This window comes from Anopheles maculipalpis, chromosome 3RL (genome assembly GCF_943734695.1).
Source record: "Anopheles maculipalpis chromosome 3RL, idAnoMacuDA_375_x, whole genome shotgun sequence".
Taxonomy (NCBI): domain Eukaryota; kingdom Metazoa; phylum Arthropoda; class Insecta; order Diptera; family Culicidae; genus Anopheles; species Anopheles maculipalpis.
In genome coordinates, this window is record NC_064872.1 from 2,232,183 (window position 1) to 2,249,998 (window position 17,816).

The following is a 17,816-nucleotide window of genomic DNA, read 5'->3' on the forward strand; positions in this document are numbered from 1 at the left end:
GGAAAGCATTGCACACAAGAACTGTCGACCGTGTTCGCTACTCGTCGTTTTGTTTCGCTCTTTTTGCCATATTTGCATTCCTTGCTCTCTAACAATTGGGAAAGGAAAAGAGAAGCAGTTTTTGGCCGAAGAATGATAAATGTTTCGCGCAAATTACCATTATTACAAGAGCAACACACACACACACACACACATAGGCACGCAGACAATTATGGACCCACAAAGATGGGCCTATAAACGATGCTAAAGGAAAATGATTAATTGTTCGCGCACTCCAACGCGACACGCGAGCGAGTTGCAGGGAGGCCTAGAGAATTGCATAAGGAACCGACCCAAGCGAGTCGAAGGATTAGACGAAGAAGCTGTTGTCCAGTTTGACTCAATTCGAAGGAGAATCAAGAAGAAGACCCTTTTTTGGGTTGGCTGGCTGGTCCTTTATTTACCTGCAGAAAACATGGGAAATGGATGAATATTTCAACAGAAGGTGAGCCGAATAATCGGCCGAAAGGTAGTAGCAGGTAGAGGACGAGCAACCCCTTGGAACCTGGAGAGTTGTGTAAGTGTCGTTTGTTAACATGCCAAATGTATATCGATGTCGTACTGTGTCGCCCTCCCTGTTTTGGGGTTTGCGATGCTCTCGAACACAGAGATCCAGACGGTCGGGATAATTAATTAAACACGAAGCAAATCCATCTTCCGAAACAGATTTGCTCAGGAACGCTTTACCACCCCATTGGGACCGAAGAAGGTAAAAAGGACCACAGAGACATCGCCTTCCACACCGGGGCTGATGGTGGTTGAGGTGGTGTCGACATCACATGTTCCGGCCTGTTCGATCGTATTATTTGGAGTATTGAAGATTGGCCCGGGTCTGCTTTCGGGCTTCACAAATGGGAGATAAATTATGGACTTATTTATGGGCAGCTAAAGTAATTCACCTTCAGCTTGTGTCGATGCACCGGATGCGTTCCTGGGGTGTTTGAAGTTTACTCCAACAGAACCGAGAGAGAACCTTGCGTCTGGTGCATTTTTGGTCCTTTGGCAAGCGTTATTCCAAGGACACAGCAATAGCAGGTGTGTAGAAGATTAGATCGAAGTCTTTTCGTAATTTATGGCCAAGAACTTAAACCTAAAACAGTGGCAATACTTTATTGTCCTTAAGGCAAAATCTGTTCTTCTTAAAGAACCTTTTCATCCTTTGCCAAAGCATTTGCTCTATCCTTTCTAGCTCTCTATTAACCCGTCTCAAATTTCCCACAATTTCCATTAAGTGATTTAGTATGTTTTTTTTTTTTGTTGTTGCGGGAAAACCCGCTCAAGAAACTTTCCCACATCCGGACACTCGGATTGATGACACCGGCACAGGGTATAGTCAGTAGTGCGCTCGACGAACTATTAATTGTTGCCAGGGTGTTGCGTTTCAATTATAGAAAACCTCCCGTTCGTCCCGAAAGGATTACTTGGCGGGGGGTTTTTTTTCGGGGAAACCCCGTCCCCGGAAGAATCCAGCCCGGACAATGCAGTAGTGTCCTAGATAGAGGAATTCTTGGATTCCTGACTTTTTGTGTTTTTGTTATTGCTGCTCCCATACTCGGCTATGAAAAGTTACTGACAAGGGAAAATGAGACTGGTGACTAGCTAGGTTCCCTATTAAAAGGAATGAAAATAAAACAACACCATTCGCAACACGAGTCCCTTCGAGTTGTGTTGGCTTTTTGGCAAGTGTCCATTTTTTCGCTTTACCGGAAAGGATAGAATTTCAATCCCCACTGCCATGAGATGGCTCTGCTGTCAGTAACACTGCTGTTACTGATGTTACTGGGGAAAGCGAGCTTGCACTTCCTGGAATTGAGTGAGCCGAGTGTACGAAAGCTGTGGAATTTCCCAAGCCGAGCATTTGTGTGTCATGGTAGTACACCGTTTTGGGGACCCCAGTTCAGTTAATATCATCTCCAAATTTCGAAGAATTGGAGAAGAATTTCCAGCATGACGCATCACAGTGCAATATCAATCGTTTCCTGGACAAAAGCAAGGAGCTGTGCAATTCAAATGCATAATACCGTCTCTAATATTTGATCAAAACTCACCAGACGCAAGATACGTGATACGAGCGATGCGTAAGGAACGCGTAGCGTATTTAATTCCCTGCTCATGCTCGTCGATTTATGAGACCGCAGCAGCAGCCCCTGATCGTCCGATCCCGTCGTAGCGGTTGTCCCCCTGTCTATCTTATCATCTCGTAGCACTACCGGCACTACCGGCGAGACACACGCCAGTTTGCCAGACGGCCAGACAGAAGCAATTCGTTTGACGGCACACTGGTGTGGCGATGGACCGATGGACCAGTGTCGTGACACTTGAAGTTTGTCGGTCGTCTAGTTTTGCGGCGTTCGTTAATATTAACGCCACACTGGCGCATATTAGATGTTTTGCGCTGTGATCGGGTATCGATTTTTCGGGTTCGGTTTTCATGCGGGGTGGCCAAATGGAAACAAAACAAACCATTAAAATTGTAACTACTCAACCGGGCTGAAGTTCTGCGCACTGCAACGCACCACATGTCGGAAAACTGCACAGACGGAGACGTTACACGCTGTCGCTCGTTTGCTATTTTACACAAAGAAAAGCGCGACTTGAAATGGCCAACAATTCACCAAACGGCCATCAATTACGAGGTCTTCTTCTGCGTTCTGTCTCTCCCCAAAGTAAGGGTGCTTCGGGTTAATGGGTGTGCATGGACACGTAAACAGTCTTTTGGTGGGATCGCCATTTGCTCGGTGTCGTAAATTGCTGATCAATTGCTTGTGATATTGAATTACAGCGATAGCTCGGTTTTGTGTGTGATTGCGATATAACTTTTAATCATTTTATTTATCTTTACTTTGGTGTCAGTCGGTGTCGTCTGTTACATGGCTCCCCAGAATTTAAATCCAGGGTGTTTTCAAAGTCTTTGTATGAAGAATTTTCAATTCATTCTGATTTTGCCAATTTAAATTTACCTTCAACGACCAAGCTAGACCGACCTCGTGGTGGTGCGTGTAAGCCACCACAAAATAAATTCCTCATCCTATACCTCTACCTTCCGATGTGCCTACGTGTCAATATAAAGCATCGGATTAAATCTCTCTCTAATGATATTAAACAGCCGTTTACTCACATTTCCACGTCCCCTTCAAAAGCAGAAATTCTGACCATCACTTTTCCGGCGATCGTAAAACATCTCTCTTGCACCCATTCCATCCCCGTCCGATCGTGGTAGTGGTAACTGTTTTACTGTCCCAAAACAAAACCATTATATCGACCACGCCAATCGGGCCAAAGTAAATTAAAGTTACATCCAACACTTTGCTGGTGGGACCCCTTTTTTCGGCCAAAGTTTTTGGCGATCATAAAGCAGCTTGATGGTGCAATGTACGCGTCGATATCGGCCGTTTAAGTGTGTGACCATCAACCACGTCTTACGCGAACGATCGATTGCCCAGCTCACGGTCATGTTATCACGCCCGAGAAATTGTCCTTCTTGAATCAGGACGGCGATTAACTACGGGGCGGGAGGCACCGCATCATCCAACTGGCAAAACTGCGACGCTTCCGGTTTTATGGACACTAAATAATCAATAAAGTAAATGGCAAAGTTTCCCCGTTCACGCGTACTTTCTGGTGATGCTGTGAGGCAGTTTTGATGGCGATTCCACCATGTTCCACGTAAAACCACGTAATGGATCCCCCACTTTCGTTCCCCAAAAACGTATGGCCCGAAAGTAAGGACGAACAGATCAGACAGTAAACAAAAAGCAAGTCAATTTACTAATCCCTGGGTGTTTGGGGAATTGGGTCATCGGTGAGCTGATTTAATTAGGGAAGTTTGGTTGGAAAAGAAGTGCCCAAGAAGCGCGGCTTCTCGCCATCATTTCAGCTTCATTGTGAAGGTTTGCGCGATTCCAGGACAACTATTCTAGCAAACTATTTCCGCAAAAAAAGGTCCACAATGCAACCTTCAAAACACTAACCTTGAGAGCTATTTTCGGGCTTTTTCCACCACGCAAGAAGCAATCGTAGTGTCGCGGTTTTCCTTAACGATTTCCTGGGGATCGTCGGTTCTAGCCAAGGATAACCACAAAGCACAATCGCCCGGGGCTCGTTGATTCGTCGTCACCCTCGGCTTCGTGTTCATCGGTGGCACATGACGGCACAGTATAGAAGCCGTGCCGTTTGCCGGGTTGAAGTTGATACCGACCCGGCGTCACCATCAACACCAGTTGTTCAACGTAGTCGTGGGACGATCCATCTGACCACAAAGCGGACGATGGCAGAGTGTCGCCATGGTTTGTTGCATAAAATTGCTTCATTATTCTCACGAGTGTCGTTCTCACCGATAACAACAATACCACCGGCCACCGTTGCCGAGATGCGGTTGATATCTGTTGGCAGTGGATTGACTTTATGTCTTCGCGCTGGGTGTGTACGTGTGTTCTTGTTTTGGCCGTGCCGGATGGTGCATTCTATGCACCGATTTATTATCCGAGAAGAATCGTCCTGGTGAAATCGTTTCCGGGGCTGAGAGGGTGCTGATGTGTAAATTTGTCTGTGGTGAACTAGTTTGAGAAATTTTTTTGTCAAAGTTTGAATTGAAAAATTCTAGTTTCTTTTATGTAAAATAACATCCATTTTATTCTTCAACTTTAACTTCTATTTGTATTTTTTTCTGTCTCTTTGTTATTACTCATACTTTCTCATGTATTTCTGTAAGATCATACATTTCCTTAAATGTAGCGAGCTGACGTGATATTAATGTCTTCAAAATTAATTATTTCTTTGATGCAAAATCAATCACTTAAAGTCAGAACGGTCCTAACTATCAATATTATTTCAGTGCTTCGCGTTTTAGATACATGTTGTCAGCACTTTTCAGCGTGAATAGGGAATTCCACTTTAAAGCAAAAAGCAAGCAGGATCAGCCTCACAAACCATCCGTTTAATGTGAACCACCTCCCGGATAAAAGCACCACTGTCGGTGGATATGCATAGAAAATCGGAAGCACACGAGCTGCGGACATCGTGATCGGATGCATCGCTGCATCACATCCAGCTGAAGCGGGGTGTCTAGCGGGGTGGGTGGTCTAATTCATAAATTATTTTCCAATTTTGAACTGCTCATCGGTGGGGGACGCACACGCGTTTGAACAGCGGCGCGATAACAGCTTTTGATTTAGCTGGATAGGATAATTATTAGTCGCGCGAATCGTTTTCGGCGGCGTTCGCGTTTTCCGCTGCCAGCAGATGGCTAATTTATCGTCATCCCGTCGAGGAAAATGCCGGAACCACAATGGAACGAGGGAAGTGTGTGTGTGTGGATTTTTTTTTGTGGCGGAAAAGCGCGTTCGTCAAAAAGGCTGTGCAAAGTTGAGCTCGAATTTTAATCTCCGACAATGGGACACCACACCGAAACGCGGTGCAAAATGCGAAGCGAAGCGCGAAATGTGACGCGTGGCGTGGCGAAAAATGGCGAAATTATGATTTCCCATTCATTGATGTTAATTGCAGGGGCCAACTTGTGGGTCAACCCTATACTCCCGCCGCCCACTTCATTTCCTGCTGCTACGGCTGTTACCGGGAACCTCAATTCGGGGTCGCGATTTATGCTCGCCGAATTTATTATGAACTAATACTTTAAGCATATAATCATGCCCATAGTGTTGCACGATGGAAACTGTTGATTGTGAACCCATATCGGTCCACGGCGGGATCGACCGAAGCACGTTCCCCAGGGTGAAGCCCAACAGCCGATCCCGATCCCGCAGGTCGTTGAGAATCGTCCGGAGCGAGATTATGATTTCACATTCCCCCTCGGGGTTGAGCAAAGTTCTGCTGGGGGGCGTTTGCGATGCGATTTCTTTTGGTGTTTTCCGGCTGTTCGTTTTTAAAGTTTGTTTATTGTGTTTCCTCCTGTTTCTTCTCCTGTTTCCTGGATGCACAAAAGGGTCGTGGCTGTTGGAGTTGGAAATGCAGCTTTCGGTGTGGCATGATTCATGTGAACCGTTTGGTTATGCTTATTGTTTCATGCTCTCGCTTTTTTTCTTTATTTTCAGAGCAGTTTAACTGTGCTGAATGGCGTGGGATTGGCCTTGCTCGTTAGCGCTGAGTTTAGTGTTAGAGACAATTGATAAATTGCCTCAAGTGTATCATTTGCGTAATTTGAAATTTAATTAATATTAAGATTTGGTACGACTTAAAGCAGTTTGCTAATAAGTTGCCAAAAGCAGTCACAAATAACAATAAGAGTCAATTAAATTATGACATGTTCTGCAAAACCATCAAGTAGGAATAAATTTTCTTATAAATCTGTAAGAAGAAATATACGAAATCATAATTAATCATTAATACTTTCAATACAAAAGGGCTTGGACTAATGTCATTAAACCTCCACAAAATTGTATAGATCAATGGCTGCAAAGCCGTCCGAGAGTACAACAGGATGTTGCGAGGTGAGCAGTACTTGTTGCAGAGTTTTCTGGTGCTTTGTTGAAAGACCGTACCAGTTCACGTTGTAAATCTCTTCCACTAGTTTATCATTCTGGAGAAAGGGGATGAAGCAATTCAATCAGATATTATAAAAGTAAGCATAAATAAAATAATGAACTCACCTTCGATGAAAGATACGTCCCCAGGGAGCAGTTGACGAAGAGCTGTATGGTGCAAATTAAAGCAATGGCCATCCCGGGATACCATGGAAACTGGTGAATAAATGAATGTTTTAGATGGTAAAAATATAACTCAACTCAATAAAGCCATACCCGAACGACGATCGCAAGCGATGCCACAAGCTCGAAGATTATGCAACTGAAGTTAATGAAGAACTGTTTCTTCAAAAGTTTGTCCATGTCTGTGACATATCTACGTAATGGAGAAGAGGATTGAAGTTTAAAGAAAAATCTCATAATCTTTGAAGTTTCCACTTAAAATTACTTCGTGTGTTCCAAATGCTTCACCACGATGTCTCCAATCAGATCAGCAATTTTCTCATCATTCTGACCAGCATTATTACTGTCGATCAGCTCCGTTAGCCGTCGCAAATAGATGATGATAAGATCCATCTGGCCCGTTGCATTTACGATCAAAAACAACAAACAAGTATCACACGCCATCAGTCCGATACATCCCTCCGAAACCTGTATGAACTGATACACCCAATTTATCGCAAAGCCGATCGGTGTCCGATAGTCTATAAAGGGCAGATAGAATCCAAAGGCAAGCGACAATTTCCCTTCCACCAGGGGCATCAAGATGGCGTACGAATAGATGGCGATGGCAACAATTGAAAACGCCACAGCTAGGATCCGAATAAACACCTTACACATCGCCGCTGTGTGAAACAGTGCTTCTTCCACTTCCGGAAAGCGAGGTGGCAGCTGAAAGCGACCCACATTGTATAGGTGAAGATCGTTTAGCTCTGGACAGGTGAACGCTTCAATCTTTGCGAGGCCCTATAATTTGAAGATGACAAGCTACATTAGGAGGTTTGATGTGAAGCAGAGTCATCTCACCTGAATGGCGATTCCCAAAGTTACGAAGCAAAACACCACATCCATCAGCGAACCCCAAACGATCGCTATCGAGTAGAGGTTCACAAACAGGTACAGGATCAAATCGGTGACGAGAAAGATTAACCTAGGATTGCGTCGCGTGTATCCCGGTTTCATCCGTTCGCCTCCACACACAGCAAAGCACTTGATCAACAGTTCGCATGCACTGTCAAAGAGTTGCTTCGGTGATTGATACCTTAAACGGAACAGAGCTCTCTGGCGCTTGAGATATCGTTCCCAGATTTTCATTGCTGTGTGGTGAAAGGATTTAATGAGACTGACACGATAGATGGATAGTGCGTTGGTATTTTAACAGAAATTGTGTTTGTAGAAGGGAAAAGGATTCATAATTAAATGGCAATTAATTATGAATCTTCCATAAGGGATTCCAGCTGCTACGCTTCAAAGCTTTGTACTGAAGCAATGAATAACACACCTGTAAAATAATGCACGATGTGCGAGAATAGAAATTGCAATGAATTCCTTTGAAATTCTAGTCTAGATTGGCTGTTTCGTTACCGGCAAGTTTCTTGAAAATGGCAAAAGTTATCTAAAGCTCAAACTAGAATCTTCTAGCTCTGTCAATTGGTTCATACAGTGCTGATAACAAAGCTCTCAAAAAATATTCCAACACTTCATATTCATACATTCGTGACTGATGGCCTGCAGCTAGCTTCATAATTGAAGGGACTCTGCTGGGGACATATGATTTATGGAACTACTTTCAAACAAGGCTTCAATTTTTATGAGAAATCACTGCACTTTAAGGCTATCTTCGAGATCTAAATGTTATGTACGTATTCTAATCAAGAGGATAAGAACAAGATGCATCGCCAATCACGATCGCGACATACCGCTAAATGAAGCACTTAGTTATGCTTCCAAAAATTGATGATCACGATCACGGGTTGCCGATCGGCAGGTTATGCAAATTTGAATCGTGGAAAAATTGACTACATTTAGAAGCATATCCCAGCAAAGCTCCGGTTTTTTGCCCGAAACCGGCTTCAATTATTGCTTCACAGTGTTCGTTGCACAAAAAGCATCCGGCCGGCACCGGGCACCGTTTGCAATGATGCAACGGTTCGCTTGGGGGAGAAGAGTTTTACATCGAAATCAATTTTTCATGGCATTTTCACGATTACGAACTCACCGTGTAGATCGTTTATCATCGGCTGTAACTAACGCCCTGGATGAGTTGGTTGGACGAATGGCAGAATGGCTGGGACGGTTGTGGTGCATCATGGTTGCGCTCGTCGTTCTCATCTGGCCAGGGCTTCCTCTTCTGGTTTTCCGATCCGTTATGGGAAAATGGTATATTTTGTGCGCTTAATTGTGATGTTATTTATAGTTTATAAATTCACTTTTAACCATAGACATTACCAGAACGGGAATGGAATCTTGGGAATTGAATTACAACCCAACCCGAGCTGCCCGTTCTTTTTTTTCTGGTAGAATAAGTGTTTTTCACCAGTGAAACAAATGCCTTTTTCTACCCCTTTTTGTTCGCCTCGGGTCGAAGGATGGATGGATGGATGGATGGCTGGGCCTCTCGGTGCGGTGCAAATTAATGGCTTTTAAGGGAATCGTCCGTGCAGAACACAGGGGGGGGGGGGGGGGGAGGGATTCATTTTAAGTTGGTGTTGTTTTAATTTGCTATCGTTGCATTGCAAGTCAGAGATTCCCTTATTTCGTTGTTGTTTGGCTCAACCACGACCACGATTGATTGTTACTTTTCCCAACCCCAAGATATCGAAATCGGGGCGATTTCGATGGCGGTGCGATTTTAAGGCTATAAAGATTTACGACCGATCGCGATGCTGTTTGATCTTACGAAGCTGCAAACAAATGGCGAAGCACTGGAAGGTTGGCGCACGGTGAAAAGCAAATGGCAAAAATAATTCAATTACCAAACCCGAATCGAAGCGGGTAAGAGAACCAGTTTTGTGTGTGTGTGTGTGTTACACTGGATGATCCTAAGACTTCATGTTTTTTTCCCCCATTTGAAACCCACCAGGCCGGCCTTGGCACACGAGGCACACGAGCTTGTGAGCGCGAAACATATTATTAAGAGATTTTACATTCAATTAAACGAGTCAGGATCGTAAACATTTTTACGGGCCAGAAAATATGAGGCCTCAGTACTCCCTCCTCCTGGGAGGCGTATGGGACTGGTTTTTGCAGTCGAGGCCTGGTTTGCGAGGGGTTTCGGTGTTGTTTGACTGCACGTGAAGACAATTCACACCAGCGTGTTTTGCACCCTTCCTTTTCCGGCTCTGCTGCACGTGACGTGTTTGTGGATGATGCGTGATTTAACCTCCACACGAGTTATGGACCCCTTTCTTTTTGAGGTGAACTGTTGCCTTTACCGCTGAGGGGAGGTTTTTTTTACAACATCCAGTTATGATAGAGAGATCAGTTGGGCTTTTTTGTTTGGGGTAGGACTAATCCACCGGTCTCAATGATTTATTGAAGGTGTTTGCATAATTTGCGGTTATTTAAACAGTGCTGATTTCGGTAAACAAATTTGATGTAAAGACTTTAATTTATCGGGATTGACATCAATGAGAGTTTTCAAAAAATCATCTCAGGATGGCTTCATCTGAATTTCCAGAGCATTTCCCGGATGAGATTAAATGTGATTTCCGATGACGGTATGTGCTTTGTGGTAGTCGAGGCAGGACTGACTATCCAGCGTCGATTAAAAGTAAGTCAATGAAAGTAGTCCAGATCATGTTATAAGCTTTAATATAGAGTATATAAATTCATCTAAAGTATTCCCTTGGCTTCCGAATCTTGCTCAGTCAGCAGATTCGCTGAGTTAGGAGTCTTCAACTTAAATTTTACTTAAGATCTCTAGAAGGTTTGATCCGCTACTGGATGCATCCGAGAGCTTTCTTCAGATTCGTTGGAAAATTGTGAGCTTGACAGCTGAACCGTTGGTATCTTTGCTCTGTGTCATGTTAGGCACACAGTTGACTTTTTATTTCGGCGATTTTCGCCTCTTTCACCCAACGGAGAGTGACCGTTCTGTTGGCAGCTTGATGGATTTATACATCAAAATATCTCTCTAGCCGATTTCTGAGCCCTATTCGGTATTCATCAAAATGTCTGCCAGTTTATCCAACTACTATAAAACTCCACGAATGTTATGTACTCACCGGAGATGATTTCAATGACTTTTGGGAAGCATTTCCTATTCAATATAGTGTAGAACCTAATTATCTCTTCAGATATTTACAGATAAATTCTTTCGAGGAAAAACAATCTAGAAGTCAAAATTATACTCCAAATATTTTCATTCACGGCAAAAAAAAAAAGAATCAAAAGCTTAACAATGTTTAAACCACATCTCTTTTTCCCTCTAGTACATTACCTACCTACAGACCTTTCGTTCGGCAGACGCTGTTTACAATGGAATCATTTCAACCTCATCGAAGCTTCGTTTGAAACGCATACAACCGACAGCCTTCGATTTCGGACTGTTCATTTGTGTAAATCCCGTGTCTATTTCGTTTTTCGCCGATGAAAACGATGAAAGTTAACCAACGACTATATCCCCTCCTCCCCCCATCGTTTCCTCCCCATTCCCGTCAGCATCGTTTTGTGGACGAAATGGGAAAAGCTTCAAGTCATTGGCGACACTTCTCTGTTTCGGTATATTGCCTCCATCATCCGGCTCACTCACCACCATCAACGTTTCCACCGCAAGTCGCCTCTGCCTTCACGGCTAATCAAAGCCCTTTCGTGCTTAATGATATCGCTGCTCGGTGCTCCGTATTTCGTTGCGCATTTTAGATTCCGTTCGAGGTCGAGCCGATCCGAGGACGGTCGGTCGGTCGGTCGGTAGGGGATGGGTTTTGTATTAAGATCGGAGCGCGGAAACTTTCGCTCCGTCTGAACTAGGACTAGGAAGACTTGCAAGAGTCAGTCAGCACTTTCGTCCGGTTCGGGAAGGGAGGGCGAAGAGAACGCAATACTTTCGCTACGCAATGGTCTCGAGAGTAGGCGAGGCGATGAGAGGGGACATGGAGAGAAGGTGGGGCATGGTTGCGTTACATAAAGAATAATACAATAATATGGCTAATGTAGGCAGACTTGGTGTCGCCTTTTAAGATCAGCACAATTCTCGCTGGCCGGAGTATTCTCGGTAAGGTTCGCGGTACGCACTACGGGCCTTCGTACACAGACGGACGCACACACACAGGCGTTCGATGGGAGTGGAGGATGATGGTTTGTAGCATCTTATTTCCAAGGAAAACCTCCGAATGGCTCGAATTGTCCGGTCGTCTTTATCCGCGGTTCCGTGTGTTCTTGCTTTCGAGGAGTTCTCACGCTTCCTCCATCCTTGTCGCCTGACCCATGGCGGAAGGCTTCTTTCTCTCTCTGTCCTCAATATGAATGTAGATGAGTTGGCACCCTTCGATTGGACATTCCCTGTGACACGTGCCATCACCGTGTGGATGATGGAAGCGGAAAACAAACGATCGTAGGCTTCTGATAGGTCTGAGAGCTTGGAGAGATTAAACGCTTCACCATTAACGTTTGCCGGGTGTGTCCTCCTTGACAACAACACGACGACGACGACGACGACGACGGACGATAATGATGGTGATGGCGCTGATAATGACGACGATGTTGATGAGCAGCAAGGCATCCGTGTGCAACGTCAGCAGTTTTTCCTAATCAGTTCATCGAACCATTGTTTCAGGGCCGGTTTTGTGTGGAAGAATTTCTTAGGAATTCACTTTCGGTGATCTTCTTTCCAGGAAAAGTGATATTTAATAACGCGAAAAAGAAAATGAAGCCCTTTTTGTGAAAATTTTCAACAGCCATCGCTTCCTGGAAGGGCATAAATTTGGCATCAACTCCGCCCCGGTGTGCTTCAGCTTTAGAGCGTAGTCAAGTGAGGTGAACAAAAGTGGGCAAACTGTTTATTCAATTTCAATATGCTACTCGCCTGCAATTGTCCTCCGAAGATCTCGTCATCGTCGGAGGGCGCCAGCACACACCAGCGATGCTTTTCACGGAAAAGCGGAACTTTTTTTCTCGCTTTACGCTCCCTTTTACTACTTACTTGGTAAAGCGTAGTAGTAGTAACAGCGGCCAACGGCATAGGACATTCGGTGACGTGAAGTGTGTGGGACTGCTGGTTTTGGGGATGAAAATGACTCAACTTTGCCGTTTGCCGGCAGGCAGACGACTAGCGGGAGTCTCTTTTGACCAGATTCGAAAGGGGCTGTCAGGCGAAAAGTGAACGAGTTGGGGGTGAAATAGATTCATTCCCTTTTTCTCCCCTGCAATTCCGCCTCTCTCACCCTCTCTCTCTCTCTCACTCTCTCTTTCAGTGTCAAAGTTTTGCATGTTGTAATGCTAATCTTTGCCGATTGTGAGCTGCGTGAAGGACAATCGCGCCGGTCTCTTCTGGGGTCTCTTCCTTCGGGTTGGGTCCTAGCGAAACAATGTCGCGACTGATAAATGGCACTTCTGCGTGCGTGTGTGCACAACGGATACAAATGGGTTGCGAACGGACACCCTGGGGCCTCGCACATTTACACATCAGACACCCATATTACAACTCCGGATTCTGGCATTTTTTGGATGAGTGTTGGGATCCTGGGTGTGGGTGGGTGGGTATGTGTGTCGGAACAATTTAACGAACAAGAAATATGCAAACTTTATTCATTTACTCGTCCCCGGTGTGATCTTTTTTCTTTTCTGGTAGTCGATGACATAGTCTAGTCTGTAGTCTGCAATAAGTGGCATGTTCTGTAGGTTTTTTTTTGAATTATTTTGCTTCTGTTGGCTATCGTGTGAGATTTTTTAATGAGATTAATTGGATGTGTAGACGGTTGATTTACAATGTTCTTCACAGTCTTTATTGCGTTGGTGTGGGGTTGTGGATTTTTTAAGCTGTTAAACGTGCAGAAGACAAGAGTAAGAAATTCAAAATTTTTAATGCCTTTGGAGACTGATTTCTGAAAGAAATAAATAGAAATAGCCTTCAATTAACAAAAACAATAAGTAAAGAAAGATCAAAATAAGTGACATACAACGTCGACAAGGGAAGAAATATCGAGTCAAAGAAGCCTGAAATATGATACTAAAAACTCTTCAAGATACAAGTTATAGAGACAAAAAAGAACTTGATAGAAGGCAATGCAATAGAAAAATTATAGCAAAAAAGTATTCATAACCAAATCAAATAAAATATAATTACTAGACAAAATATCAAGTGAATCAATAAAACGGTGGATAAATAATTAGACAAATAAATCGACATGCCTGAATGAAAAGTTATGCGTAAAATAATGCCTTGAAATAAGTAAATTTGTGTCTATAGTACATAATTAAGCTCAGGAAAAGGAGGAATGAAGGCTGAAGGAGAAATGGGGTTATGTTAAAATATGCTTTTTATAGATTTTCCATAAACTGTTAGTGTTTCTAATTTCAAACCCTTGTACGCCACCTTTCCTTGAATCAATTTACACATGAATCTGTTGAACGGCTACACCAACTGTGTGGCACAATCCGTCTTTCTCCAGTTTCTGTTTCCAAACCAAGGCTTTTCCACTGGCCCAGTCGGTCGGGTCCGTAAAAGGAATGTACGATAAATAATTTATCATCGTTTTTCCCTTGTGTGTGTGTGTGTGTGTGGCGTTCGTAAGTGTGTCTGTGTAGGCTGAAACAAATATTCTGAACTAAAAAGGGCACAAAGTAGACGTGTCGAGTGCAGTGAGTTGAGAAGTCGCGTCCTGGCGTCCACCGATTTCCGATTCAATGTCGACAACGGACAACACCGGTGTGTACATGTTTGATGCGGTGTGCAGCAGCGTTATTCGCGATCGCCCTTGCGCGATGGAGGCGCATGGTGCGGTGTGATGCTCTCACACATTCCTTTTACAGCAGCAGCGTCGATGAATAAATAAGATTCACTCTCTGGCTGGAAATTTAATATGCCTTTTGTTTATTTGCATATTTCATAATTAGAAATGGTGTGTAGTGTCAAGAAGGGGCGGGGGAAGTGGTGGAAACCCAGGGTAAAGCTGTGGTTAACAAGCGGAATTCGTTGAAAAGATCGTACCGGTTTGGAGTGGGAAATTAAAGAATCACGATACAAGTCGGAACAGATGGTGTGTGTGTGTACAGAGGACAGAACATGTACATCGAGTATCGAGTAATCGATATGGGGTAAAAATCAAACACACAGCCTTAGTTCCTCGAATGCCGTAGATGTACTCTAATGCTTAGAAGAATGTGTTGATTGTGATGTAGATGGAGCTTGTTTTCTGGAGGTTGTGTTACATTCTTTCTGGAACGGCTGCAGAAGACCAAATATTAAATCATTTTACCATACTAAAAATAATTTAGTTCAAAAAAGTCTTCATTAAAAACCGCTTTATTCGATGACATGTATCCCGATGTGTTCTTTGCAAAAGAACGATAAAAATGTAATTCATTATCGCTAGGAATAGATCGCCGATTCGGAGCGTAATGAGTGCATAAAGTTCGATGAAACCATTTCATTCGAAAGGATGAAACCATATTATGAAGAACCAATCGACGTGGTGAATAAGTAATGTTATTATGCACTCGAAAATGTTTACGTTTTGAGTGGGGTGGAGCCTTTTTTTTTATCCGATGCGCCATGTATATTTAATCTTTCTTCTTTTGGTTTTGCTGGTTCAAAAAAAGGCTGCATCCCAAACCCACTGATGGACGCAAGACGGCATGAAGCTGTAAATCCGGCAGTAAATAGCAGCGGTATGATGGAGCTGAAATGCCAAAAAATCGATGGCAATTAAATAATTGAACGAATTGCTTTTCTGAATGCAAATTATCACGACCATCTGCTGTGAATGTCATCGGGTGAAGTAAAACGGTATGGAGTTTCCCGGTTTCTTTTTTCACTTCTTCCCCACCAGCTTTTGTCGTGGTGGATCAGTTTTTTTTTTCTGAAAGACCGGTTACTATCGCAGTAACTCTGTCCAATAATCGATAGTTGGTTCTTGGTTCTGGCAGTAAATTGTACTTACGGTCCGCTGCGCTTCACCATCTGCGCCTCTGCTCTGACAGGTGATGTCCTCGGAAGTGAAATGTTCGGACAAAATCGAGCCGGACATGCACAAAATGCATTACTACTGCGGATCATGAGAAGGGCAAGAAAGAGAGTGGGACAAGTTTGACGCCGGAAGGATGAAAGCGATTCCCGTAGAGATAGTTACTGTGTCTGATGTCTGGGTCTAGAGATGGAAACGTTACTTTTGGCATTGGTATGGTGGTTGCAATGATATTACTCCGGCCCTCGGTACGGACTTATGCTTCAGCATTGATGACACACCGACCGCCGGAATGGCGAAGGGTAGGTTCAAACGCTCGCACAGGTACGGCTATCGTGATGACTTACAGCCATCATCGAAAGAGCAAACAGATTTTGGAATGTTGCTGATGAGTTCGGACGAAGATACAACTCTACGAAGGAATGGAATTGGATTTAAATTAACGATGATACAGACGATGCGAGTTGCTGCAAAAATGTACACCAAATGTGTAGTTTGATAAACAAAAACGGCAACAAAGCAGTTTAAAACAGTAAAGAGACTGGTTTGATGCTTAAAAGTATGCATTTTTGGGAGCTTAAAACAGTACGTAACACTCAAATTGCATGCATTCAGGCTTTATAATGTAAAATCGATTTAATGAAGCACAAAAATCTGCTCTAAAATTTTAAAAAGCGTGCAGTTGCTAAAAGTTTTCCGCTCGTAGTACGGTAGTTCAATAAATTTATAATTATGGTGCACCGGAAAGCTGTCAGGAAGATAATTTCCCACCCTTTTCCCTGAAACTTTGCTCCTAAAACAGCAGTGTTTGGCCACTGGTTAATCCACGTGCGAACGAGTTTCTCAAAAACGTCGATACAGCAGCCTGGGTGTATGGAGCTTTCTTTGACAAGCCATGGCCACGGTGTGATCCCCACGAACACAAAACCTGCCAGCGAATGGCAGGTAAAGTTGACAGTTTGTTTGAAACTACCTCGCAACCAAATATTGAGGTTTCCGCGTCCCCATGCTCAGACTAATCTCGGGCGGAGTGTGTTTTGGGCGACGCGAATCGTGGTGAACGTCACGTTTCGGTTGGAAAACCTCAGCTTCAACAACCAAGCACGCGACACGGTGACCACGGTGAAGTTGCTTTATTCAGACCGTGTGCGTGTGTGTGATCAGACACGGACACAACCCACCAGCAGACCGTACATGTCAGCGTGCTCGTGCGTGGTCTCCTGCGTTAATCGGAAGGAACGCAAATCCATCCCGTTGAACCCTAAACAGTTCGAATTGGACGATGCACAATGCATCGTTTAATTGAGTTTGGAGTAGAAACCGGAACTGACTGTGGTCACCGGGTAATGGGTAGTAAAAGCTTTTCGCTCGGCTTTTATTTGACTTTAAATTTGGGTCATCGAAAAAAAAAAACAGGGTTGGAACGGGAAGTCTTTCATCGCGAGTTCTGACGGAATGCCGCATTGGGGCTGGGCATGGCTACGTGTCATCCTGGCCATGGCCACCATGGAAACGGATGTCATCCCCGAAGAGGGTTTAGGACTAAGAAGCAGCTTTTAATTTCCTACCCTTCTCATACGAGGTCGGTGAGGCATCTAAGCTTTGCGTACATCGAAGCTGGAAGGTCAGCTGACCGAAATAGCGGAATAGCGCCAGAAAGCCGGTGGTCATTGTTGAAAAGTTACGCCATGGAAGGATGAAGTGTGGAGCCAAGAAAAAACGCATTCTTTCTATAGGAACACATATAACTCAAGGTTTCTAAACTATTTGCTGTAGCTGTTTATTCCATGTTAGGATCTTAAAGAAAATATTAGAAAATATTTTTGCTGGTGCGTGTGGCTGAAATTGACACTCCCCCAAAAAATGACCAGACCGACCTCGGTAGACTTAGAGTCATGCTTAGAGCAAAAATTTATAGCTTTTTATGCATATCTGCAATTCAATGAATCTTGCCATCGGATTTCCCTTCCGCTTTGTGTTTCGCTCTTCTCTGCCTGCCATAGAGGTGACAACCCAACTGCAGCATACATGTGCCATCGACCGTGTACAATGGTGCATTACCAATGGCGGTAGTGGCACCTACTTATGCTCGTATCTATATCCTAACCGGCTCTTTGCCGGACTTTTGGTGGGTGGCCTGCTTCAAACTCTTCAAGCATTATTCGGCAAACGG

General features: G+C 44.0%; 1 protein-coding gene across 1 annotated transcript; it reads right to left on the reverse strand.

Annotated features, from left to right (window-relative positions):
- Positions 1-6,291: 6,291 nt before the first annotated feature.
- On the reverse strand, positions 6,292-7,832 carry LOC126564880 (odorant receptor 43a-like). Its single transcript, XM_050222002.1, has 6 exons — positions 7,545-7,832; positions 6,967-7,484; positions 6,795-6,894; positions 6,645-6,734; positions 6,422-6,574; positions 6,292-6,342 (listed from the first exon to the last, which is right to left on the reverse strand). The coding sequence occupies exons 1-6, from the start codon at positions 7,830-7,832 to the stop codon at positions 6,292-6,294; spliced, it is 1,200 nt and encodes a 399-aa protein (XP_050077959.1).
- Positions 7,833-17,816: the final 9,984 nt, after the last annotated feature.